General features: G+C 41.1%; 1 protein-coding gene and 1 long non-coding RNA gene across 2 annotated transcripts in view; one reads left to right on the top strand and one right to left on the bottom strand.

Moving 5' to 3' along the window:
* Positions 1 to 20,934, bottom strand: part of LOC116078605 — a 97,383-nt gene extending 76,449 nt beyond the window's left edge. The window contains exon 1 of the long non-coding RNA XR_004113605.1: positions 20,775 to 20,934. This is a non-coding gene — a long non-coding RNA (uncharacterized LOC116078605). The remainder of the gene's footprint in view (positions 1 to 20,774) is intronic.
* The window catches only part of Dnah9 (dynein axonemal heavy chain 9), a 335,545-nt gene continuing 329,757 nt past the window's right edge, over positions 20,824 to 26,611 (top strand). Inside the window, exon 1 of the mRNA XM_031353939.1 lies at positions 20,824 to 21,301. Coding sequence (XP_031209799.1) covers positions 20,891 to 21,301 — 411 coding nt within the window. The 5' untranslated portion in view covers positions 20,824 to 20,890. The remainder of the gene's footprint in view (positions 21,302 to 26,611) is intronic.

Genomic DNA, 26,611 nt, shown 5'->3' with positions numbered 1-26,611 from the left:
AAAATATATTATATAAAACATATATTTATATATTGTGTGTTATAAATATACATATATAGTATTATAAATATATCATACTAATAAAATATATATAAATATATCATACTAATAAAATATATATATAATAAAATAAATATTTTTATATAGCATATAATTATATATTCATATTATATATTTTAAGCCATTGTTAGAATGGCTTACAAGCTATGGTCCATCTAGTCTAACAGTGAATGTTTACTAACAAACATTTCAAAAATACAATAGTTGTTTAGTCCACAAGGTTGAATGCCTCAGTTGGTCTTCAATATATGGGAGAATGTCAAAGAAGTAAACTCTAATGCTAGTGAAGGAATGGATTTGCCATTGAGCGTGAGAGCAAACAGGCAGAGAGAGATTCATCTTCCTTTTTCCAAGTTCTTTATATAGTCAAATTAAAGGTGGATCTTGCTATCTCAAAAGACCTGGATCAAAAGGGGGTCTTCTCACGTCAAATGATTTGATTAAGAAAAAAACTCCCTCACAGGTATGCTCAGCCAGTTGTGTATTATCTAATTCCAGATGTAATCAAGCTGACAACCAAGAACAGCCGTCACGCTATGCATCCTTGGTTTTTTTTATTTGTTTGTTTCAAATGTAGACTAATAAAATGGTTAGCAGCAGACAATATATCTTACAAATCCCTTTCCATATCTGATTATGATTATTATGGTATGTACAATGCTTGAAAATCTAGACTCAATGCTCTTGTATAAAAAAAATACTAGCAAATCAATTATCATATCCACTAGGTGGTGAGAATCTATCCAATATGTACAACTTAATTTAAAAATTTCTATAGTTTCCAATTTTCTAGAAACATACATTACTTTTCTCATATAATAACTGGTATATGTAATATTGAAAACATATATGAGTGTACATAATAAATGTGTGTATCACAAAATGACTGGGAAGAAAATTCCCCAAATTACTAACTATGATAGTGAGTGTAGGTAGTTTTTGAAATAGTTTTACTTTTATGTGTTTTCTAATGTTTTATAATGAACATATATTACATTTTAATGGAAACAAAGATATTTGTTCTTTTAATTTTTGAATGGAATGGGACTAGGAGGCACTTTTAGCTACAACACCTCACACCCCTTGCAAAAGAGCAGCGAAATGTTCCTAGCCATTCTTGGCTGAGGCTCCTTCTAAAAAGAAGGACCTGTCTTGTATAACTGCTTTTGAGAAGCAAAGTCTGTCATTATCTACCTTTACCACTGGCCCTCCTCGTGTTCCAGGACAGTGCTGCTATGACTGTCAAATAGACTTTTTCTTTTCTTATAGTAGTCTTTTCTTTGTGGGTGAGGAACTGTTGAGTTAGGGGCCAGAGGAGACTGGTGGGCAGTGACCTTCTTACGAAAGAGCCAAGCAGTTCCCTAAATTCCCTGCTATATTCATCATAAACCAATTACTATTGCCTTTAGAAAAACATACTTCATAGGCTGTTTTTAATTTTACCCTGATATTATGTCTATTTGGTCCATTAAGAGGGGATGAAATCAGTCTTAAGTGGGAAGGCATAAGCTCTACCTGAAGAAACAGGTATAGCTCAGCCCCCCAAATGCAGTGCCTTCCCCAAGGACTGTCTGCTTTTCTTGCAGAATAAGATGAAATATGAACACCAAAGACAGTGAAAATTAGCTCAGCTCCAAGCTGGCTACAGCAGGCCAATCATCTTTCTTCTCTGATAAGTGGATATTAGCCTAGAAGATCGGAATACACAAAGTACAAACCACAAACCATAAGAAACTCAAGAAGAAGGAATACCAAGTGAGGATACTTAGTTCCTTCTTTAAAGGGGGAACAAAATACCCATGAAAGGTGTTGTAGAGACTAACTATGGAGCAGAGACTAAAGGAAGGACAATTCAGAGACTGCTCCATCTGGGAATCCTTCCCATATTCAGTCATGAAATCTAGACACTATTGTGGGTGCCAGCAAGTGCTGGCTGACAGGAGCCTGATATAGCTGTCTCCTGAGAGGCTCTGACAGTACCTGACTAATACAGAAGTAGAGGCTCACAGCCATCCATTGGACTGAATACAGGGTCCCCAGTGAAGGAGCTACAGAAAGGACCCAAGGAGCTGAAGGGTTGGCAGCCCGTTAGGAGAAACAACAATATGAGCTAACTATTACTCTCAGAACTCCCAGGGACTAAAACTCCAAGCAAAGAGTACACATGGGGGGACTCATGGCCCCAGCAGCATATATATAGCAGAGGATGGCCTCATCGGTCATCAATGGGAGGAGAGGCCCTTAGCCCTGTGAAGATTCTATGCCCCAGTGTAGGAGAATGCCAGGGCCAGTAAGCAGGAGGGGATGGGATGGGGGGGGGGGAAACGGGATTGTTTTTGTTTTATTTTTTTTCTTATTTTTTTTTGGAGGGGAACCTGGGAAAGGAGATACTGTAAATAAGAAAACATCTAATTAAAAAAAAAAAAAAGAAAAAAACCACCCATATACTATTATCCAGATATTCTACTCCTCAGAATATACCCAGAAGAGGTAAAAATGTGCGCTCACAAAAACTTCTATGCACGGCTGCAGAGGTAGCACAGTGGGCAAAAAAGTGCATGCCACCAATTCTGAAGACTCAAGTTCAATCCTCATCCCCCACATGATAGAAGGAAAGAACTGACACCACAAGTCATCTGACTTCCACATGTGTGCATGCACACACATGCGCTCACACACAATAAGTATAATTTTTAAAACTTGTTTATAAAACATGCATTAACTAAAAGCTAGAAATATCTCAAATGTTTGTTAATGAAGAAATGCTCAAAAGTGTCTGTGTCTAACCCAAATGATGATGTACTTCCCAGAAATACAAATCACATGGACAAGTCTCAAGGTCATTGACCTAAGTGTGAGGCCGGCACTCAGCACAGAGCTTGATCCCATTATGCACTAAATTATAGAAGATGGCAACTGTCCAGAAAGACAGACAACACACACTTGTTTCTGGGAACAGGAAGCAACCATGAGGTGTAGAGTCATGCACTATTTTTATTACATGAATGGTTTCATGGACATATAAACATTCTAGAATTCATCGATTTGTACACTTGAAATAAATAAATCCAGAATACATTTGTTGTCTAATCCTCTTTGGTCTCCTCCAGTTCCTTGCCTTCTCACAGGCTCTTCAGTCCTGTGCTGTACTTACTTTTAGCAAAGACAAGACAGTGTCTCCTACAGAGACTAATGAATACTGCCCACTGTGTGAGAAGTCTTCCTCACACCCATACTTTTTCCAAGTGCAGACACATACAACCCTTTAGACACCCAGACATGAGAAACAGATTGTCCACAGCACCAAGTAACAGCTCAACTATACTAGCAGTAGCTTCACCTCGGGGCTGTTTGTCATCTATAAAATGGAGGGTATTCATAATACTCATAAGGTTGTTCCCAATGAAAATTTTTTCCTGGTACTAGGGACTACAAAAACAAATACATGCAGAAACTCGAAACCTACCAAGCAACTCTATATAAATTTGATGTTTATTCATTTTTTCATAGGATAGAAAAGTATGCTTATTATTTTGTAAAGTTGACTCTTATTTTTACTTATCCATTTTGTATATGAGAGTATATACCATGTGTGTGAATAGCCGTAGAGACCAGAAGAGGGCATCAGACACTCTGGAGCTGAAGCTTTAGGTAAGCCACTGATGTGAGTATTAGGAGCTACGTTGGGTCTTCTGCAAGGGCAACAAATGTCCTTCACCACTGAACCCTCTCTCCAGCCCAGTATTTTTGTTCTTTATCAAACATTGCTTTAAGGGCTTTCCACTAAAGCACTGACATTTCAGCAAAGCCCTCCATCCTGCTTACTTGCCAAGAACAGGAATTCCACAGAGGAAATTCTCGAGTCCTGTACACACTCCACTCCATACCCCTAGGATGCCTTTGGCAGCTTTCCCAACTCTCGGAGCAGACTCTCTGGAACTCCCACAGATAACTTCTCGAACCCTGCAGCTCAATAAATAGTGCCTAGAGTTTCCTGTACTGGTTCTCCCAGCTCTCTTCTTAAGTCCCCACAGATTTCTGCCTCTGCCTGCTTCAGCACTAGGATCATGGGAGGGAACGGGCAAGAAGACAAAATTCCCCCTATTACTTCATATTCCTGTATCAGTCAGAGTTCCCTAGAGAAACAAACCTACCATCTGCCATCTGAAGACCTAAGAAAGTCAGTGTCATAGTTAGAAGGCCTGAGAGTCACAGAGCAACTGGGATAGATTCTGGCAGGATCTGAGGTCTGGACACCAGGTGTGCTAAGGCTGGATGACCAATGTCCTAGCTCATGCAGTTAGGCAGGGTTGATTCAACCTTCATCTACCTTTTGTTCTCTTCGGGCCCTCAACAGATTGGATGATACACACCCACATGGGGAGGGCCATCTGCTTCATAAAATCAGCCCACCAATTTAAATGCTAATTTCTTCTGGAAACTCCCAGAAATAATGTCTTACTAGCTATTTATGCAACGATCCTATAACCCAGTCAAGTTGACATGTACAAAATGAACCATCACAATCAATAACTGAGTTTCCCTAATTTTTCTCTGACTCCCAATTTTAAAATAATGCAGAGAAAGTCAATTCTGCATTCCACCCAGTCACAGAGATGGTCCACTGCTAGGCAGGCCAACTCCAGCTTCTTCAAACCTGTACCATTTGATCGGGACACAGCACATTTGTATCCTGCTTTTGTCTGCCTTGGAGTATCCCCCAAATACAAGCTATGAAGCTGGCTCCCCAAGGAGGTCAAGCTCTGACTGCATAGCCTTTGCTGGTTTTCATGCAGATTGTCTTTTTTAGTTAAATAAAAGTCACATATACTTGGTGGGAGTGGTGGTGTGGGATGGCTGTCTTGCAGCAGGTGGGTTTATTTATGTGACTCACTGTTGGTCTCCACCAAGGTGTGAGCTCATAAGCTTAAAGATCTTGCTTTACTAAAGAGGGAATCTATGAGAAGGGAACCATGGAGTCCTTCTCTATGGAGCCTGGTTAACAAATGCCATCAGCATGCTTCAAAATTACCTGAAAACATGTGAGCTTCCTTCTCAGCAGGGCTGAGTTAGGTACCAAAAATTTGTGTTTCTATAGAGTTTATGGGTGCTGCTGCTGCTGCTGCTGCTGCTGCTGCTGCTGCTGCTGCTGCTGCTGTATGCCTGCTAAGAACTACTCTAGGAACAAGGACTCTAGTCCTTGAGCAAAGGAGAGATTATAATTCTGTCCCCAGTCTCTTTAAGGCTATGTTTAGCTCTCTAATTCAAAGCTTACAAGTTTTCACTTCGGACATGGCCTCTGGACCTAAGGAACCCCCCCCCCTTCTCCTCTGGGAATTGAGCCCAAGGTTTTCACGATCATAGGCTACGATTCCACCATTGAATCATATATCCCAGCCCTCTTCCTCCTCTTCCTCCTCTTCCTCCTCCTCCTCCTCCTCTTCCTCCTCCTTCTTCTCTTCTTCTTCCTCCTTTTTTTGCCCATGAAGGCCTCAAGCTTAGGATTTTCCTTTCTCAGTGTCCAGAGAAACCGAAATTACAAATCTGTGCCAATGAGCTCCATCACTATACTCACTAGATATGCTCTCTACACCTGACCCACAACCCCAGATCCTAGAATCTGAAGAGATCTCAAAGGGAAAAGAATGATGCTAAGTGACTTTGTCACATTTCTAGGCTCATATAAATAAGAATAGTTGAGGAAACAGAGAGAGTTATAGGAAGCAGCTCACAGTGCTTTGTCTACCATGCATAGGGCCCTTTTTAAATTCCCAGCAGTGTGTGTGTGTGTGTGTGTGTGTGTGTGTGTGTGTGTGTGTGGTGGGGTGGGGGTGTTCTTCCTGAGTTTTGGTATATAGTCACTGCCTTGTTAGGAGGCAAACATCTGTTATTATTAATGATTGGATTCAGAGTGTGTTCCCAATTGGATTTATGCCATTACTTGCCTCTTGCTTTTGTCTTTTCTTTGCATTTTTCCTATATTATTGCCAAATAGAAATTATGTGTGTATTTAATTGGTGTTTTGCTTGCATGTATGTCTGTACACCATGTATATGCAGTGCCTGCAGATTCCAGAAGAGGGCAGTGGATCCTCTGGAACTGGGGATACAGACAGCTATGAGCTATTGTGTGGGTGCTGGGAATCAAGCCTGAATCCTTTGGAAGATCAGCCAGTGCTCTTATTAATGGAGCCATCTCTCCAGCTCCTCTGTATGTGGTTGAAAAAAAGAAAAATAGAAAAAAGGATCTAAGTGCCTCCCCTTCTTCCTAGAGAAGAAAGATCTTTTCATTCCACTAGTGGTTTTCTACCTTGGCATGCAATGGAGTCACCTTGAGATCTTCCAAACAGATGCCCAGGTTTGGGCCCTAATAGTGGCTCTGAGATATTCTGAGATAGGGTAGAGTGATCATTTTCCAGGCCCAGGGCCTTGTGAATAAGCATGTGCAACCTTTGACAGACCCAGCCCATGGTCATACATGAACATATTCCCAGGTGATTTAAGCTGCAGCTGCATTGAGCAGAGAAAGGTACACACACCAACAGAACTTACCTGTAACTGCTGGAGACTTCCTCTCCATGAACACTGTCCCACTGTGCCCTGGAAATAATGTGATCCACTCTGGCCAGCTCAAAGCTAAACAATTTTTCAAATTGCATTCACAAATGAATATGTGTCACGTAACTTTATAAGCTCCGTACCACCAGAAAAAAAAAAAAAACTGGCTCCATAGATCTGCAAGAAGTCTAATTTTCTCTTAAAACCATGGGGGCTTCGTCTAAGAACTAAAGTTCACCCCAAGCCAAAGAATTCCCACAATTGTCAGAAGAAAGAGCCAAGAAAGTGTGTTTGCACTGCGGCATTCCTGATTCTGCCCACCCGTATCCTGTGGTGTAAAATGCAAGTTACACTCTATAGATGATTATAATTAAGTAGTATGTGGAACTCAGTTTTAAAAATAGCTTCATCAACTCTTCATCACATATTTCTGCAAGACAAGTGTATGTGAAGGTAAGTAGGACTATTATTGTTTAGCAGGTTTAATTAAGTGAGTATTTCTTTCACCCTTTTGGGAATTAAACATAGAGCAGAGAGTTAATGCAGGAAAATCTGCCCATATTAATTTCTGGTGCACTGCTTTCATTCAAAAGCAGGGTGAAAACTGAGGGTCCTGCCTATGATCGGCAGCTTTTATGTGTTAACTGAAAGGATTAAAACCCCCTCACACTACAGAAATAACCCAGGAAGTGGCTTCTTTGTGTTTTTACTCAAGTGTTTCCTTGAAGGACTCTTCCTGGCTCACCAATAAACATCTGTAATTTTGTTTTTTTATGTATTAGTTGCTACACTCGTTTAATAGACAAAACTGAAGCATGTCTACTGGGATAGAGCATGCTCATACAAAGAAGTTGTGTGTGTGTGTGTGTGTGTGTGTGTGTGTGTGTGTGTGTGTGTGTGTGTGTGTGATAGATCTAGAGCCCAAGCCATGTCATGGGGACTCACTTCCTCTTTTCCATCTCTCAGCTCCCTTCCATTCTCTGAGCTCCACTTTCAGATAGCTCTTACCCTCTTACCTGGGCTTGGAGCCCATGTGGCTGCCAAGCTTCATTCTCTGTACTCCCAAGTTCAAAGCCACTTGAAAATAGCCTCATTTACCTCAACATTCAAACCAAACATCTGTCTGGCTCTACTGTCCGAATGGGATTCAATGAACATCAAGCATTGTTGATTGGGAACAAGACATAAAAAATGAACCAAGACACCTGCTTCAGGCAGATCTGGGAGCTGAGTTTTCTGGAAATAGGGCTGGTGTACTTAGGGGCCTATGGGATGAGAGTTTCTTAAACAAAAACTATCCAACAGTTACTAGAAGAGCATAGGATCTGTGGCTAGCCATGATAGCTCACATCTGTTATGTTAAGGCCAGTCTAGGATACATAGGGAAATTTTATCTCCAAACAGAAGGGCAAGCCAGGCATAATGGCTCATTCCTGCAATCCCAGGACCTGAGAGGTTGAGACAGGAAGACTACCATAAGTTCCAGGCCAGCGTGGTCTTCATAGCAATTTCCAGACCAGCCAGAACTTCACAGCGAGACCTTCTCCTGAAACGCCAGCAAACCAAGCCAAAAAAAAAAAAAAAATCCAACAGCGGTATTTTTTTATTAAGTCTGCCCTCACTTCGCTATGCATTTTCTATAATAGTTTGGATATTACTAATATTTTTATTCCATTGCTTATCTGAAATTCATCTTATGCCTTTTCTGCTCATGTTCCCTGGGGACAGAGTGACCACTTCTAGGAACTCCCTTCATGTTTCTGGTAGACATGCTTTGAATGTCTCTCTGATTGGAAGCTGGTGTTCTGACACAAGGTGCTCTGGCTTCCCACATTCCTCCACAGATTTAAGCTATTTCACCCTTTCCAGGGCAGTGAGCTGCTGTTCTGATCAGGTACCACTCTAGTCTTTGCCTTTCAGCTTTCTGTGCTCCTGTAAATTCTAGTTTCAATGCTAAACTCTCTGTCACATGCAGAATAACACTAATCCTTCCCACCTGTATCCAGTGGCTTCAGGGAACGGTTTGCCAGGCCCACAGGCCCAATTAACTAGTCACTCTGTGTGTGCGGGGTAGAGGTGTTTCTAGATCCTGGGCAGCTTATACATGACCAAGCTATGGGGGGTGGGGAGTGGTCACTTGGTATACAACTGTGCTTTGTCCTTGCTGAAAAGACATTTTATACACTTAATTATTTGTTTGCTGATTGATGTGACACAGTATTGTTTTTCTGTAGCCCAGACTAACCTAGAACTTATAATTTTCCTGCCTCATCCTCTCCTACCCTGGGATCAAAGGCATGTGCGATTGTATCTGGCCTTGTGTAGGCTTTATGTTCTCAGCTAGGAATGCCTCTAAGCAACATAGCTATGTATGCTGTCTCCTTGGTGTAATGCTCTCTTCCTTCTGACTACAAAGATTGTAAAAGCTTTCAGCTCCTGTCACTGTTGCAGGACTGGGCATGGCAATCATCAAGACGCTTTCCAGTCCCTATCCTTAGTCCTGTCCCTGCTGCCTCACACACCAAGGCTTGCATTGCATGAAGGCCTGGAGCTTTTCCTGACTTTCTGGGGAAGCCCAGCCCAGGTGTCACATTTTGCTGGACACCAGGGTATTTCTGCCATCACTGACACACCTTCCTTTCTCCTAGACCTACCTGAAATAATGCCACAGCTTTGCCCAAGGTGTGTCACTGTTGTTGTTTCTTTACTTGTTGTCCTGCTGTCAATCAAACCAGAGATCTGGGCATTCTAGACAAGTATCCCACCACTGAGCAATATTCCACGTGCCTTTTAAATTATGTTTTCTTTTGTGACTGGTTCTTGTTGAGTTGCTTGAGATGACATTGAACTGTCCATATCCTACACCGACCTCAAACTTCCCACCTTTCCCTAGCTTCCACACCCCTGGGATTACAAGCCTCCTCTTTTGTTTCCCCAAACTCTTTCTGTATCTCAGAAAAGGCTCTTCTAGTTCTATGACCCAGTGTGGGGGGAATGCCAGGGCTAGGAAGCAGGAGAGTGTGGATTGGTGGGAGCGGGGGGAGGGGAGGGGAACAGGGGTTTTTTTCGGAGGGGAAACTGGGAAAGGAGATATCATTTGAAATGTAAATAAAGAAAATATCTAATAAACAAAAAAGAAAAGGCTCTTCTATCTTCTTTGTGAGGAAATCTGTTTAGTGTAGTCCATGTCTTTGATTTACTTAGATAATCTCTTAGTTTGCCTACTGTGTCCTGTATATTCAAAGCCAAGTTTCAGAATTAAAACACACATGCACAGCAATGAGAAGCTTTCTCTCCCTCTGTGTGCTTTGCTATTGCAATATAAGAAAATTAATAGTGTGGCTATCACAGCTATTGTCTCTGATTTGTGTTAAAAGTGACTCAGAGTCAAGAAAATGTTTGAGGATGAATCTATGCTCCCCAGAGAGTGTTGCTAACTCACAGGATAGAGAGCCATCGGACAACATGGAGGCACGATGTATTCCCTACACATAACTGTCAGCACATTCTATCTGCTTACATTACCAGAAAAACCAAAGCAGGGAGTCAAAATGGGAAATACAAAACACCCCATAGAATAACCCCTCTAGCTGAGGAGAAACACTAGTAGGTGAGAACTGAATATGCTCTTAAATTTGGGGCCAAAAGCCATCAAACAGGCTTTATTTCTGACCCAAAATATTATAAATTTCTCTCTCTCTCTCTCTCTCTCTCTCTCTCTCTCTCTCACACACACACACACACACACACACACACACACACGCACACACACATACGCACATACACTTAAATATCCAGATACTTTCAACACATTACCTACAAAGAAACAAACATCAAGCTAGCTTTCGACTTCTCCCATAAACTAAGTTCAGCATCTCTACCAAGGTTTCCTCTGCAGTAGAGACATAATCTGGAAGCGAAGGAACAGTCTGGGAATTCTCCTTGGGTTCACATGAGATGTTGACTTACATCACAGGGAAGAACTTGGGGGCAGTTGGTATGATGCACACTTGGAGTTCATTAGGAAAGGGGGTTTATTATAGGTTGAAGTATTGAGAGACAAGAGGGGACTCTACCCTTCTTCCACAAGCACACCTCTGTATGGGCGGTAATGGGGATTGAACTCAGGATCTCTCACACATGCTAAGTACACTGCTAAAACATGTCCCCCTAACTGCCTTTTCATTTTATTTGAAGAGGAGTCTTATTAAGTTGCAAGCTGACTTTTAACTTACTCTATAGATCAGGCTAGGCTTGAACTCACAACCCTTCTCCTGAGCTTCATGAAGAGCTGGTAGAGTTGACGCAGGCATATTGTTGAGACAGTTTATTTTCCCAAGACTCTATTTAATCTTAGTTATGTACAGGAACAATGCCTTTTCAGAAATCCAGCTTTTTATCTGTATGTACTATACACATGCATTACTCCAAAACAGTACATCTAACTATCTTAAATTCTCTCAAACCCAATTCTACATCAGGCTTCATAAGCACCAATCTGTTAACAGTTGTGTGTTTCTCTGTCTCTAACAAGTCAAGTCAGACAGATTCTATTTGAATCTATCCCTAATGTATCTGGGTATGAAAACAAGAAAGGCTGACCCAGTCCAAACTTTTAGTGAGCATCTATTTACCATCTCATGCCTACACATAATTGAGCATGTATATGATTAAAACCAGATGCATTATGGGAAGAAACCTAACCTATTCTCTTAGTCAAGGTTTGTATTCATGCACAAAACATCATGACCAAGAAGAAAGTTGGGGAGGAAAGGGTTTATTCAGCTTACAGTTCCACATTGCTGTTCACCAAAGGAAGTCAGGACAGGAGCTCACACAGGGTAGGATCTTGGACCAGGAACTGATGCAGAGGCCATGAAGTGGTACTGCTTACTGGATTGTTTCCCCTGGTTTGCTCAGCTTGCTTTCTTATAGAACCCAGGTCTACCAGCCCAGAGATGGTACCACCCACAATGGGTGGGCCCTCTTCCTTTGATCACTAATTAAGAAAATGCCTTATAGATGGATCTCATGGAGGCATTTCCTCAAGGGAGGCTCCTTTCTCTGTAATAACTCTAGAATGTGTCAAGTTGACACACAAAACCAGCCAGTATTCCTATCAGTCAAAACAGAAGACTCAACTACACAGCTCGTAACCATTTCTTTTTTTCCCTTACACCCCAGACTGTGACCTAGAGCCTTTGAGTATCTTACTCATGTGTTCCCTCTCAGAGTCTTCTTATTTTTTTCTTAAAATAAGCTTTCTTCACTATTTCTACAAATTTGTTGGCTTCTATTTCAAATCCTTAAATAAGAAGCCTAGAACTGAGAACCACCTTGCCCAGACCCCTACCACCAGTAAGAGAGGCACACTTATGAACAAGGCAGTTGTCCATGAAGCAGAATAGAAAACAGAAAACTAAAGGTACCTAAGACAAGAAGACAGAGCGCTCATCGTGGAGTCTGATTCATTTTTACTTCTGACCATGATTGAATACACTTTTACACAACTGATAAAACTCAACTGCCTACAGAGATAATGGGTGTTTTCCTAAAGACGTCTTAGACTGGGATGTTAAAACACATCCTGCCTCCTTAGGATTGGAATGGTTCTAACCTTGAGTGTTACTATCTTAGCATCCTTCTCTCATCCCTAAATCTAAACAGTGACTTCATAAAACTACTTTAATTCCATTTCTGAAAGAAAACTGTCATCATTTTATTAGTTGATAATTTCACACAATGTATTTTAACTATACTCACTCCATTAACTTCTCCTAGATCTATCTCCTCTTCCCCACCCATCTAACTTTACCCCATTTCCTTACCTAACTCACCCAGTTTAGTTTGTGTTGCTCATATTACTTTTGGATGTGTTGCTGTCACTGAAGTGTGGTCAACTCACAGGAGCTGCACTCTTAAATAAAACTGACTCTCCCTCTTCCAAAAGCTATCAACCACTAGTAGCTCCTTAGCTAGTGGGGACAGGGTGGGGCTTTATTCCTCCTGACCAACCCTATACAAGTCTTGTGCATGCTGTCACAACTACTGTGAGATCATATGTACTTTGTTGTGTCCAGAGAATACTGTTACTTGCAGTCATCTACTATCTATGTCTCTTACATTCTTTTTAGCCCTATTCCATCATGATCTATTGGAGGAACAGATATGATATAGATGTCACAGTTATTGCTGAGCATTCTGCAGTTCCTATTTCCCCTGTCCAGTTATGGGTCTCTATGTTTAACTAAATGGGCATAGTATTAAACTGACTCCTAATAAACTATTATTATGCCCATAAATTAGTAAATTAGGTTATCTAGCATAAGAGAAACTTTTTGTAGTAAAGAATGACTGATTAACACAGACACCCCCAAAAACATTCTTTAAGAAAAATAACAAGAGTACTCCAGATGGTAGACAACACTCAAGCATGGTCAGTGATAGTCTCCAGAGAACAATTTGGGGACATCTGAAAACCAATGATCAGACAGCAATAGATATGCTAAGAATCCCCCCCAACAGATCAGAAACAAAGTGCAATTTCAAAAAGATTTGTACTGCAGTGGCATCATCAGAGCCCAACATGCATATGAATGCATTGGTACACACACACACACACACACACACACACACACACAGAAGGGTAGGGACTTAAACATAAATTGAAATAAATGTATAAAAAGAGAAAGAAAAAGAAAGTGGATCCATTTGTCTGCTGCTTCTAAAAAACACACCTCACCATCAAAGACAAATATTATCTTTTGGGGAAACGGTGGAAAAGGTATTCCAGGAAGAGAAAACTAAGCAGCAAGCATATGTTGCTATTCTAGTATCTGACAAATGTAGGCTTTAAAACAAAACCAGTCAGGAGAGACAAAGAAAGGCACTCTCTGCTGATTAAATATATAACCCATTAAGAGGGCATAACAACTCTTCACAATGAGTACAGGTGAAGAATCAGGGGGAATTATCCCATTCCCAATAGTACAAAATAAGTTAATAAAACACCTGGGATTAAGCTTCACCAAGGAAGTGAAGATCTCTAGAGAGTCAACTTTCAAATTTTAAAGAAGAAAACTGAAGAGGGTGTTAGAGATGGCGATGCCTCTATTATTCATGGATTACAAGTAATTTTGTGAAAATAGTTGTCCTACCAAAGGCAAAATACAGATTCAATACACTTCCCAACCAAATTCCAACACAATTCTTTACAAAACTAGAAAGTTTTAAGTTCATATGGAAGCACAAAAGACCCTGTATAGCCAGAGCACTTGCGAGTAGTAATAATGCTATTGCTGTCACCTATGGTTTTCAAGTTATATTACAGAGCCACAGTCATAAAAACAGTATGTAGCTGGCACAAAAACAGACATGTAAATCAATGAGATAGAACAGGAGACTTGTATAAATTCACAAAGCTATAGGCAGATCATTTACAAAGATCGTTTACAAAGAATCTAAAAATATGCATTGGCAAACAGACAGGCCTCTCAAGCAGATGGTACTGGGGAAATTGAATATCTTGATGTAGAAAAATGAAAGTAGATATTTATCTCTCACTCTGTACAAAAATCAATTCCAAGTATACGATGGAAGACTTTAGAGTAAGATCTATAACAAACTGATAGTAGGGAAAACACTTCAAAACATAAGAATGGGTAAGGCTCTTTTGGATACAACTCTGGATGCTCAGGAAATCAGACCAACAGCTGACAGAATCGAACCTCAGGAAATTGCAGAGTGCCTGTATAACAAATTACAGAGTGTCTGTATGGAAAAGGAAACCATCCATCAACTGAAAAAGCAGCCTACAGAATGGGCAAAAATCTTCACTAGTTATATATCTGAGGGAGGATTAATATCTAGACTATACAAAGAAATCCATAAATAAGAAACATCAATAAAATAACCTAACCTGAAGTAGGCTATAAAAATGAACACAGTTTTTAAAAAGAAATACAAATAACTAACAAACATTTAAAAATTATTCAACATCATTAGCTATCATAGAAATGCAACTTAAAATGATTTTTGGATTCTTTCTCACCACAGGCATAGTAGCCCTCATTAGAAATACAAATGCTAGTGAGGAAGTAGAGAAAAGAGAACATGTGCTTGATGTTGAACTGTAAAATAATTCAGCCACTGTGTTATGCTGTTCTGTTTCTCAAAAGGAAAGAATGATTGTGTGACTCAGCTACATCACTATTAAGCATATACCCAATTGTTTCTGTATCCTACTACAGAGATACTTGAATATCTCTGTCCACTGCTGCTCCATAGTGAGGTAAGTACATCAGGACTCTGAGGTATGTGTACACAGTGGAATTCCATTTAGCTACAATGGAAATAAAATGAAATTTGCAGGAAATGAATGGAACTGGAAGAGAATATTCTTATAATATGCATAGTGAGTTAAGCCAGGCCCAGAAAAACAAATACTGTACGTTAGCTCATATGTGGATCAAAGCTTCACATATTTAGATTTGCATGTTTACTTTGTTGTGCAGGTAGAAGCTATGAAGCCACTAGAGGAAGGGATAAAAATAAATGGCCCTTAATTGGGAGAGCATAGAACATCAATGATTCAAAAGCAGAGATGGAGTTGGAAAGGTTTAAACAGGGACAAGGGTGAACAATGGGGGCATAAGTGGGTTAAAAGAGGATTAACTGAAACTAAAGATATGTGGAAAAGTTGTATAAACCTTAGTATTTTAAATCCAATTAAGAATGTAATTTTAAATAGCTTGAATGTGGGTATAGTGCATGGGTTTATAATACTGTTCCCAGAACTCATATGTTTGTAAATACAATTCTAGTTCCAGGTGTGTAAATGCTTCCCTGAGTTGCTGGTTAGGGAGGTTCCAGAGGCCCCTAAAGGAAAACAGGTTATTGTCATTCCTCTTAGCTGTCCATTAGTAGATAAATACACCACATGCTATAATTGCATGCTGTAGAGACTGAGCTTCGTTCCTGCTATCTATCTTTCATAATGTTCCACACTGCTGGAGAGAAAGGGCATCAACGGTCTTATTCATCAGTGAACCCTGTGAACTACAATATCAACCTCCCAGGAATGCTATGCCTACTGGTACAATAGTAGAATGATTGTTAAAGGAGCAACCAGCTACCTTTTGTTTGGATCTGAGGCCTGCTCCACTTAAGGCACTAAACATCTAGTCAACAATCCACGGCCAGAAAGTTATAGGCCTTAAAGAAGAACCTAGTACTTGTGTTTTCCTAAGATGACATGATGTAAAATTTCCTTCCAACTGTCTGTTTGTACTTAGCTTATCTTAGCATTGGTCACAGAAACTTCCATCTGCAGTAGATAATGATTGAAGAATAAACTCCATGTTGGTCAAAATGCTGAGAATATTTGACTGTTGGCTGCTCAGCCCTAAACAGCACATCAATATCACCCCTTTCTGAAGACACAGGAGATATGGAAAAAGAAGAAGCAAAAAGAATGTATGGCTAGGATTTGGAGAGGAGGGTTGTCACTGGAACATCATTTGACCATTGAACTCATAAATTCCTTACAGTTGTGCTAACCTGCATGACACATGCACAAGATGGTCCCTGTCAATATTCAATCATGGACATTAATGGCTGTGGGATAAGAGGAGCCATTTTCTTCAGTGGTATGACCACTCATAAGTCACCTGTGTGCCAGTAAATAATCCTACACCCATGCTCATGCAAACAAGCAAAAGACATGATGGTAGAAGAAGGACTTCATGTGAAGGAGAACTTCTTGTGAAGATAAATACTCAGAAGGAGTTGGAGTGTATGAGAGAAGGCAAAAGTTTACTTTGATTTCTGTTTCTATGGCAGAAAATAACCTAAGGCTCACACATTTTTAACTTTTAGCCTTTACTGAAATGGTTTGCTTATTATATCCTTAGAGGAGATTATTGCATTTTATAATTCCAGATTATAGTCCATCACTGAGGAACTCAAGGTGGGGATTTCAGCTAGTCGCATCACATCTATAGCTTGGAGGAGAGGAAAATGAATGCATATGTACTCACTTGATTGTTTGTGCTCAGCTTGATTTCTCCACTCTTAGACAGTTCAGTACCCCTTACCTAGGGAGTGGTGCTACCCACAGTATTCTAGAGCTTAATGAACTTAACTGAGAAAATCCTCCATGGACATGCCCTTAGCTCCACTCATTATATACACCCTTCATTGAGGCTTTCTTCCCATTCTCGGTTGTGTTAAGCTAACCTTTAGAGCAATAGTTGCTGAAATAACCAAAAATCCTTAAATATACTTATGAAATGATCAAAAAATTAAAAACAACAATTAAACCAACTCACATATTTTAAACCTCTAATCTTCATTTAAATACTTGATCTTTAGATAGTGCTATAATCATACCCTTTGAGAAATGTAACTTTAAAACTCCAAGATTGTACACATAACCATCATAATTCTACATAAGCATGACTCTCAGTTACTCCACACCCACATCTTGGGGTCATATACTGTCCTTTTTCTATATAACTGTTGGTCTAAATGTTTGCTAAATTTTCTGTCACTCTGGTTTGTCCTGAAGTACTTTTCTGTGACCCAATCAAAGAGTCAACTTTACTTCAATAGAGGTCTCAAAGATAAGATGTCTCCCTGCCACCAGAGCTGGTGCATACCCAAGTATGGACACAGGTGTCTGAGGAAAATCATTTTCCATAGTCTAACAATAGCAATATGTACAACTTTCAAGTTATATTGTTCAGAGCTTTAAAAGGTTAAGTAGAAAAATTTTGTTTACCTTATTGTCTTTGTTACAGTTACATTGCTATAAAGAAACACCATGACCAAGGCAACTCTCTTAGAAGAAAGTTTACTTATGAGATAGGACTTTACTGTGTATCTCCAGTTAGTCTTGGCCTTGGCTGTGGTTACTCTACCTGTAGTGGCTATTCCTGGTTGTCAACTTGACTATATCTGAAATGAACTACAATCCAGAATTAGAAGGCTCGCCTGTGGCCCTAATCTGGAGGCTGAGAGATACAAGTTTCCTACCTGAATCTTGGCATGGAGATCTTGAGGCATAGTGGCTATGAATCCCAGAAGATTAAGATTGGAAGATCTATGAGTTCAAGATCATCTGAGATTAAAGGTGTGGTGTCATAGTTGCTATGAATCCCAGAAGATTAAGATAGGAAGATCTATAAATTCAAGGTCATCTGGGATTAAAGGTGTGGTGGCACACACCTTTTGCAGGAGACCTATATAAGGACATTGGAAGAAGGAAGGCTGGCTCTGCTTCACCTGCTTGCCTTGTGGGACTGAGCAACTGCTGGATCCTTGGACTTCCATTCACAGCTGCTGCCAACAACTATTGTTGAGAGTTGGACTACAGACTATAAGTCATCAATAAATTCCTTTACTACATAGAGACTACCATAAGTTCTGTGACTCTAGAGAACCCTGACTAATACACTACCTTAGTCTTCCAAATGCTGGGATTATAGGCATGAGCAACTGTTCTAGACATATTTATTTATTTTCATTGTATACTATATAAATATATATATGTATGTGTACACAGATACATATACACTATATATATACATTTTATATATACACACTATACATATATATAGTATGTGTGTATGTATGTATATGGAAGTAAACTTGTGTAAAGTTAAAGGAGAATGGTAAAAATAAACCCCATACCTGAACAAGGACCTCGCCAACACACAGGCTAATGAGTAAAGCTCACAAGACTTCAACACTAGACAAAGAACTACAGGCAAAGACTTGCTGAGAGCAGGGGAAACTGTCTTCCCCAGGGAAGCAAACCAACTGGTTATCCAATATCAAATGGTCAGCCCTAAAATCTATGTACAGGCAAGCAATGGACAGACTGACCAGGTTGTGTGTATGTACTTAGGAACACACACACACACACACACACACACACACACACACACACACACCAAAAATTAAAACCAAAAGGCCATGAATTAAAAAAAAAGTCTCCTGCTAGCATTCAACCTTGACCTGCCAGTTTGGAGAGTGTGCCACCTTGCAGGTTACACTCCAAGCCTGCTCAAGCCTTCAGATGATTGATGGAGCTCCTAATGGGAGCTATTTTATCCTCAACATAACTCAAGATCTCAAGATTCTAACCCACAACCATCAAGACATAGCATTCTTAAAATTCTCACCCACTGCAAAATGTCTGGGTTAAGTATTTACTAGTGTTTTAAACTCCTGGGTTTGGGGGGTAGTTTCTCATTACACCTGTTCAATATATATTTTTAAAAAATCAATTGTTTTTAATAACACCTATCAAGGAGTTTTTTAAAAAATCAATATCTAAAATGAACAGGTGCACAATAGAGAAACAAAAACAGGTGGTGGTGTCTGCTTTAGGCAGATATCTTCAGGAACTCATCCATTCTCTCTGTGTACATGCACATGTGTGCACATACTTGCTTATATGTACAATATGCCCCATACCAGTCAGAGCATGATGTAGGGGAATCTTTCTCTATGGCTCTCAACCTTATTTCTCCAGTGGATCAGAAGTTCACTGCTGGCTGACTAGCTAGTGAGCTCTTAGGATCCACTTGTCCTTGACCACCAAGGTATGCGCAGTTATGCAAAGCTTTAGTACAGGCCCTTGGGAGGTTGAACTCAGGCCCTTGTGCTTGCAAAATAACACATCTTCTCATTCCATCATTCACTCAGTTTTTATATATGTTAGAGTATGAGAACAAACAAGATAAAGGGGAAGCAAAGCCAGGGTGAAAGGGGTACAAATTTTATTTGAAGAGCTCATAGGAAGTAAATGAATCCACTCTCTAAAACATAAGCGATTAACACATTGGAGATCAGCCACCCAAAATGGCATAACCACTCCTTATGGGAAGAAGGGAAGAAGAGAGGAAGGGAAGGAGGGTGGAAGGAGGCAAACAAGAAAGAAAGGAAGGGAGAAAGGAAGGAATTAAGATATGTAAGAATCTTCCAACATTTCTATTTTCCCCAATGTCTTTTTGGAAAAATCAATTATCAGATTCATTTTGCCCCTTTCTTCATAATTGCTCCACTTGTTGTTTAATGCAGCAATGATAAAACACTCTTTATAGACACAAAGATCCATTTTCTAACACAGACATTTTCATCACAGAATGCCTGGGTCCCAGTTATTGAGAAATCAATCATTATGGCTTCCAGGCACTGGTGTTGTCCTGGGGTCGGGGTGGGAGGAGTCTTGTTAAGCCAAGCTGCCTTTGACAAGTGTCACTCTGTAAATATTCCTTGAAGCTTTTTGTAAGCATTCATTTTACTAAGAAACCCCGCAGTCCCTGGGAGGTAATACAATCAGAGTGGAGAGGCAGACAGGAGATTTTGACAGACCTGCAGGCCTCTTGCGGAGTGTCCATTTCCCTGTTACACACAAACCTTCACCTTCATTCACACATGCATACAAAGACCCAAGTAGTTGATTCTGATCATGGAGAAGGGTTGAATCTATGAGGAGTGATAATTTTCCAGGTCAGAGGGGAGCACACTGCATATTTACAAGCCCTTCAGAACATTTAAGAATTGACCTCGGGTCACTCCCATGGAATCACATCGCCCCGCACAGTTGCCCTTTCGGCAAATGAAGGTGCAGGCAGAACAAGGTACTGGAGAAAATTTTTACAGTAATTTATTATAAATGTCTGAAGAGGAGACATTCGAAGTGATTACTAGACACACATACCTATTTAATTGCAAATTTAAATTAAACAATTAAGTCCTGTGTCACCAACAGGTCGTGTGTCTCTCTAAGTCTATAATTTGAAGGAAAAAGAAAAGTTCTATCCAACAGCATTCTCCAAAAGTGTTTGAGTTGTTATCTTGGAAAAAGAAATTTGTATTGCATTCAACTTTCTTACATTCATGGTATTATGTTTGGCATTAGGATTAACTTTTTAAATTATATATTTAGGACAGGGTAAGAGAACTATGCAGTTTGTGTAAGGAGGCGTCTAAAGACTTTAATCTGCTCTTAGACAAAAGAACCCCACGCAAGCCTTTGCTGCAGTCTTCAGAGAACGTCTAGTCTACCAGATCAGCCTGGATGTGAGAGCTTCCAACAGTTTCCCAGCAACAACGACGCGACCCCGCCCCTTCTCAGCCCCTGCCTACCTTATTAACTTAGTGGGGCGGAGCTAGAGTCCAGTGCCCAATATAAGGAGAGCAGAGGCGGGAGAGCTTGGCACCCCCGTCGCTAGGGAAACGGACGCTGCAGCTGGCAACACGCGATGCCCGGCGCGGAGGAGCAGGCAGCGCTGGCGGAGTCTGGGGACGAGGAGCCTGGAGACCCAAGGCTGCGGCTCCTGGGGACTTTTGTGGCTCGGAGCCTGCGTCCGGCCGCGGGCACCTGGGAGCGCTGCGCAGGCACAGCCGAGGCGGGGCGGCTGCTGCAGGCCTTCCTGGAGCACAAAGCTGCCTCGGATCCCCGGCCGTTGCTGGTGGTTCGGTCCGGGCCCGGGGGCCTGGTGGTGAGACCCGGTCTGGACGCAGGACCGGAGCCCAGCCGAGCTCGCGCCAAGGGGCTTTTTTTCTTGCGCACTAGGTCCGAGCCTCCGGGAAATCACAGCCTTCGTGGCACGGTGCTCTGCGGGGACCTACCCGCGGTGCCACTGGAGCACCTCGCCCCGCTGCTCTCAGAGGTGAGGGTGGGTGGATGGCCCCTTGCTAGTAGAGGCTGAAGCCTAAGGGGGGAGAGGGGCGTGTGCATGAGGGGCGGAGTCAAAACCAAAGAGGTGGGGCGACGCGGCAGAGGGAGGATACGTGGGCGGGGTCACAGGCGGAGGGCCTGAGCCAGGGATGGAGTCTAAAAGGGCTGAGGTTGGAGCATAGCCTGGGAAGGGAGTGGAAGGGCGGAGCTGCCAGTAAACCAAGACCCTGGTTGGTGATCTGCAAGGTGCCAGCTGGGGACAAGTCTGGGTGAAAGCCAGGCTACAATAAGAACCAGCCTTGGGTCAGGGGGTTGGTTCAAGAGGAAGGCAAAGTGTGAAGAATGCCTGAGTCTTGGCAGCTTTGTAAGTCAGCAAGCAGGTGCGGAGGACAAGAAAGTGGTAAATTTTGAGTTAAAGTTGGTCTGCTGGATGGGAAGGAGCTGCATTTCTTTAAACACTATGTTTGCAAAAAAGTTTAGAAGGAGGCAGTTTGTTTTTGATTTTTATGTCCTTCATTTACCATACAAACATTTATGAAACTGCTTTGTGCTGGCAGCTATTGATTGAGAATCCTTTTGGAAATGGCCAGCAGGCATTGGGAAGAGTCTGTTCCACCTCTGGGAAAAGCAACATGGGTGGAGCCTATGGGCCTTCAGAGCAGAGAGGATTTTCACCAGGGTAGTTAGGTGAGACTCTTGAACCACTTAGACCTTCCCAAAGGAAGAAAACTTTTCTGCTAGTTGAGCACATGTGCTTCTAGAGGCTGGCTCTCTCTAGGTCTAGTCAGTTATGAAATGAGTGTGTGCGGATACTAGCTGTGTGATATTTTGTGTGCTTAGTGCCCTGGAAATGGCACAGATATAGAAAATAAGTTTCCATCCATGAAATGCTTCCCAAACGCATTCATCAGATCACGCATTTGAAGTATTTGAAACTGAAGAAAGTGAGGGTAAACACTTTCCTAAAACTTTGACCCTAGTGGTAAAGCCAGGACATGGCTGTTCCTTGCTACATCTTATGTTGCTGTGAAAGGGGAAATTCCAAGGAAGAATATGAAGGATGGGCAAGCCCTCAGGGTCTGGGGAAGCTAGGCTAGCATTAAATACTTTAATGGAAATTGAATAGTCTTATTACTGTGTTATGTTTGAATACCATCTGTACAGAAGTCTATCTGTAGGCCATGTCCCCTGGTAAAGGATGGTAGAAAAGTGTCCTTGGCTTCAGAGGAAAGACAGATCCATGAGTCTCAGATACTGCCTTGATCTCAGTGTTACATTGACTTCTGATCAAGGAGAGGCAGTTAAGGGTGCATGTGCTCTTGCAAAAGACCTATATCAGGGAGCTCACAACCACCTGTAACTCCAGCTTGGGGCGGAGGGTGGGGGGTTGATGCCCTCTTCTAAACTCTATGGCTATCTGAAGTCATATGTACATATATACTTATATAGGCACACACAGATATATAGCCTTAAAAATAAAATAAAATAAAATGATTCTTGAAGGCTTAGAGATAGACACAAACTAGTCTATGTAGATGGTGGAGCACAACTCCGGACTGCATAATCAGTAAGGAAATCCAGTCCAGAAATCAAAAGTAACTTTAGGAGCTGGAGAGATGACTTCGAGCTTATAAAAGCACACTTCCAGAGGAACAGAGTTTGCTTCACAACTCCTAAGTCAGGAAGCTCACAACAGCCTGAAACTCTAGCTCTAGGAGATCTGACACCTTCTGTGTCCCATGGAAACCTACACACATGTGGCATACATGCACATAGACCATACATACATAAATAAAATAAACAGTTTAAGAGATTTTCTCTCTTTCCTTTTTTTTTTCTTTTTTGAGACAGAGTCTCATGTAGCCCAGGCCAGGCTCTGACTTGCTATGTAGCTAAGGATGACCTTTAACTCCCGATCCTCCCACCTCCACTTCCCAAGAGATGAGAGTACAGGTATGTAGCACAAAAACCATGGTTTTTTTTAAATTTAGATTGAAGACAAAAGTATTCAGTTAAGGAATAAATGAATGAATTATGGGGCATTTAAACAGTGAAATACTTATACAGAATACTCTTTAAAGTATTATTTTTATTTTTTAAAAAAACAACAACATAAAATCCTTCTCCCCACAAGTTCCTAACCATACAATACAATGTTGTCAGGCACAAATACCAGGTATGACACATATCCAGGCCTCTCCTATGCAACATGATTGAACTCACCAAAAACACCCACATCTCTGTCTTCACACTCCCCAAACAGCATTCTCCAAATTGTCTTCCTGAATGTGACTCCTTTAGTCTGCATGTACCTATGTAAATGGAGTCATGTAGCATTTATCTCTTTGTGAGTTTCAGTGTTTCTCCTGACTTAACACTTAATCATTTCAACAATCAAAATGTTTTCCAATCACGTGGCCTGTGGATTCCCTGAGTCTTTTTCCTCTTTTCCTCACCACTTTGTGATGGGTACACCCCCCCCTCTCTGACCAATGCTTCTGCTTTTCCAACTTCCTGAACCCCCCTCCATCCCCACACCTCATATCCTGACATCACTCTCTGCACATGACTGGAACCTCAATCCATTGTCTTTCCAATGTCCCTCTGCCACAACAGTTCATTTGTTCCTTGCCCAGATTAAGAGGCAGCACCAGCACCATCATTATCATTAACATTCCACTGGGTCATTTCACTTAGCCAGTGAGGATTCACTGGGTCATTTCACTTAGCCAAAGAGGATCCACAAGGTCATTTCACTTAGCCAATGAAGATCCATTGGATCATTTCACTTAGCCAATGAGGATTCACTGGATCATTTCACTTAGTCAATGCCCTCCTGGTTCTTCATGTTGTCACATATAACAGATCTTTTGTTTGTTTGTTGAAGGCCAAATATATTATACTGTATAACACATTTTTCCAAATTATCACCATCATATTATCCTGTGGGCATATCTATGGGGTATTTTCTGGATTCCTGGTTGATGTAGGAGGGTCCAGTTCACTGTGAGTAATGCCACCCCTGGGCAAATGGTCCTGGATTATATTAAGAAAGGCTGATCACACCATAAAGAGCAAGCCAGCAAGCAGCACTTCTTCCTATTCTTTGCTTTCATTTCTGCCCCCAAGATATTCCTTGAGTTATTGAGGGTCTCTGTAAAGGACAGTGACTAAGAAGTATAAGGTAAAATAAACCTTGTCCTTCCCCAAGTTGCTTTGGATCATGTTAATTATTACAGCAATGGAAAACAAACTAAGATTAAATGTTTATTCTAGTTATTTTCTATTGTAAATAATGTGGTAATATGGGTTTTTAAGTGCAGAGTTTATAGATAGTATGTAATAATTTGTGTTAAAAAGATAAATGAGGGACAAAAGAGATATAGCTCAGGGGTTAAGAGCACTGGCTGCTCTCCAAGAGGACCTGGGTTTTATTCTCAGCACCCATATAACTGCTCACAACCAACTGTAACTCTAGTTACAGATCTATCACCATCTTCTGGTCTCTGTGGGCATTACATACACATGGTACACAGACATATGCAGGCAATGTAATCATACACATAAAATACAAAATAAAAATAAAAAACAACAAATTTGCAGAGAATGGAAAGCTGGAGATTGCTGCTCCGTACCTGAAATCTCAGTACTTGAAAGACTGAGTCAAGAGGGTTATTATGATTTGAGAATAGCCAGAACTATGGAGTAAGTCCCAGAACATCTTAGGCTATATAAAAGATTCTGTATAGAGAAAGAAGAGAGCAGGGGGAACAAGGGAAAACTAATCTATATTTGAGGAACTGAATGGATGAGGTACGGGTGGATAGATGATTCATGCTACTTGTACTATATAAATGTTTATTTGGTTAAATCTTAAATAAAATAATTTTAAAACACCTCAGGTCCCTTACTCACAACGGCTTTTCTCAAAGCCTGTATCAGGAATCTTTAAGACCTCCCATCGACTTCTGTCCTGAACCCCAAAGCTGATCCCACATCCCTGTAAAATCTGGCCTCTTGGCCTGTGTACTCCTTTCTTCTTAGTAGCTTACTTAATTTCTAACCTCCTCCCCTGTTCTCCCCACTTACTGCACACCACTAAAGCCAGAAAAATGTCTTTTGCTCTGAGTGTAGATGCGTGCACCTCATATAAACCTGCTGTAACCCACACTGCTTTCTACCTGAGACTTACCTATATTTCACCCTCAGCCCTCCTACCTGTGAGCATGTGTGCATTTAACAGGGAAGAGGGCATTGATGAGAGGAAAAGCTATGATCATAGCATCTTCTCTGTCCCACTGTACCAGTTCAGGGTGAAATAAGGAAAAAATGTTTGGAAGGGGCATTATCAGGATTCCCTCCTTCTCTCCCTCCCCCTCCCCTTCCCCTCTTCCTCTCATCCTCTTCCTCCCCTTCCCCTCCTCCCCCTCTCCTTCTCTCACTGCTTCCAGCTTATTTTTCCTACCATTCCAGTAGCTGGCTGTTTATTTGTGCTCTGGACAGTGGGATTTGGAGTGACACATACCTTGGGTTCAATCCCAGTTTCTGTCCCATCAGCAGGGTAAGGTGAGTATCTTGAACCATCTCTCTCTTGCTCATATGCTCTGATGGGGTTGTTATTAAATCTTATCCTTTTTATTTTTGTTTTAGGAACAGGGCTACCCAGCTGCAGCCCAGGCAAACCTCAGACTTTCTACAATCTAGCTCCTTCTCCTTTGCAAGTGCTGGGATCAAAGGCATGTGCCCCAAGGCCTAGCGTATGAAATGTTATCCTAAATAACATACTAAAACACCTAAAACTGTGTCCCTTTGTAGGTGTCCCCCACACAATGGCAGTCCTTTCACATCTCTTTCACACTCATCTGGAGCTTTAAAGGGTATATAAGGTGTAATCTTTGGAGTATAAAATATACTCACCTTAGATCCAGAGAGAACTTTAGAACAAAATAATTTAGAGAAGAGAGAATTTAAAAGGGAAGAAGGACCTCGTGGCCATTTGAGCTCCTGAATCAAGCTGCTCTTGAAGTTTCAGGGTGGTTTAAAAACCAAGGTCTACCACTAGCAGCTTGCAAAGCACAGCTGATGAGGAGACACTTTCTATTACAGTAAACAACTAATATAATACAATGGAAACACCAGACAGACAGGGGCGTGTCAGTCAGGTAATAGGTCTAGGAGATCATAGAAAGAAAAAAATTTATCCAGAGCTGATGAGTAAGTCCCGGCATCTGCAGAATAGATAGCTCTGGCCTGGCCTTTCTAGAAATAGTTAGTGAGCAGACATAATCATTAGAGAGCTCAA

This window comes from Mastomys coucha, unplaced genomic scaffold (genome assembly GCF_008632895.1).
Source record: "Mastomys coucha isolate ucsf_1 unplaced genomic scaffold, UCSF_Mcou_1 pScaffold5, whole genome shotgun sequence".
Lineage (NCBI taxonomy): Eukaryota > Metazoa > Chordata > Mammalia > Rodentia > Muridae > Mastomys > Mastomys coucha.
Note: the sequence above shows the minus strand (reverse complement) of the source record. Positions and strands in the feature narration are given on the sequence as shown.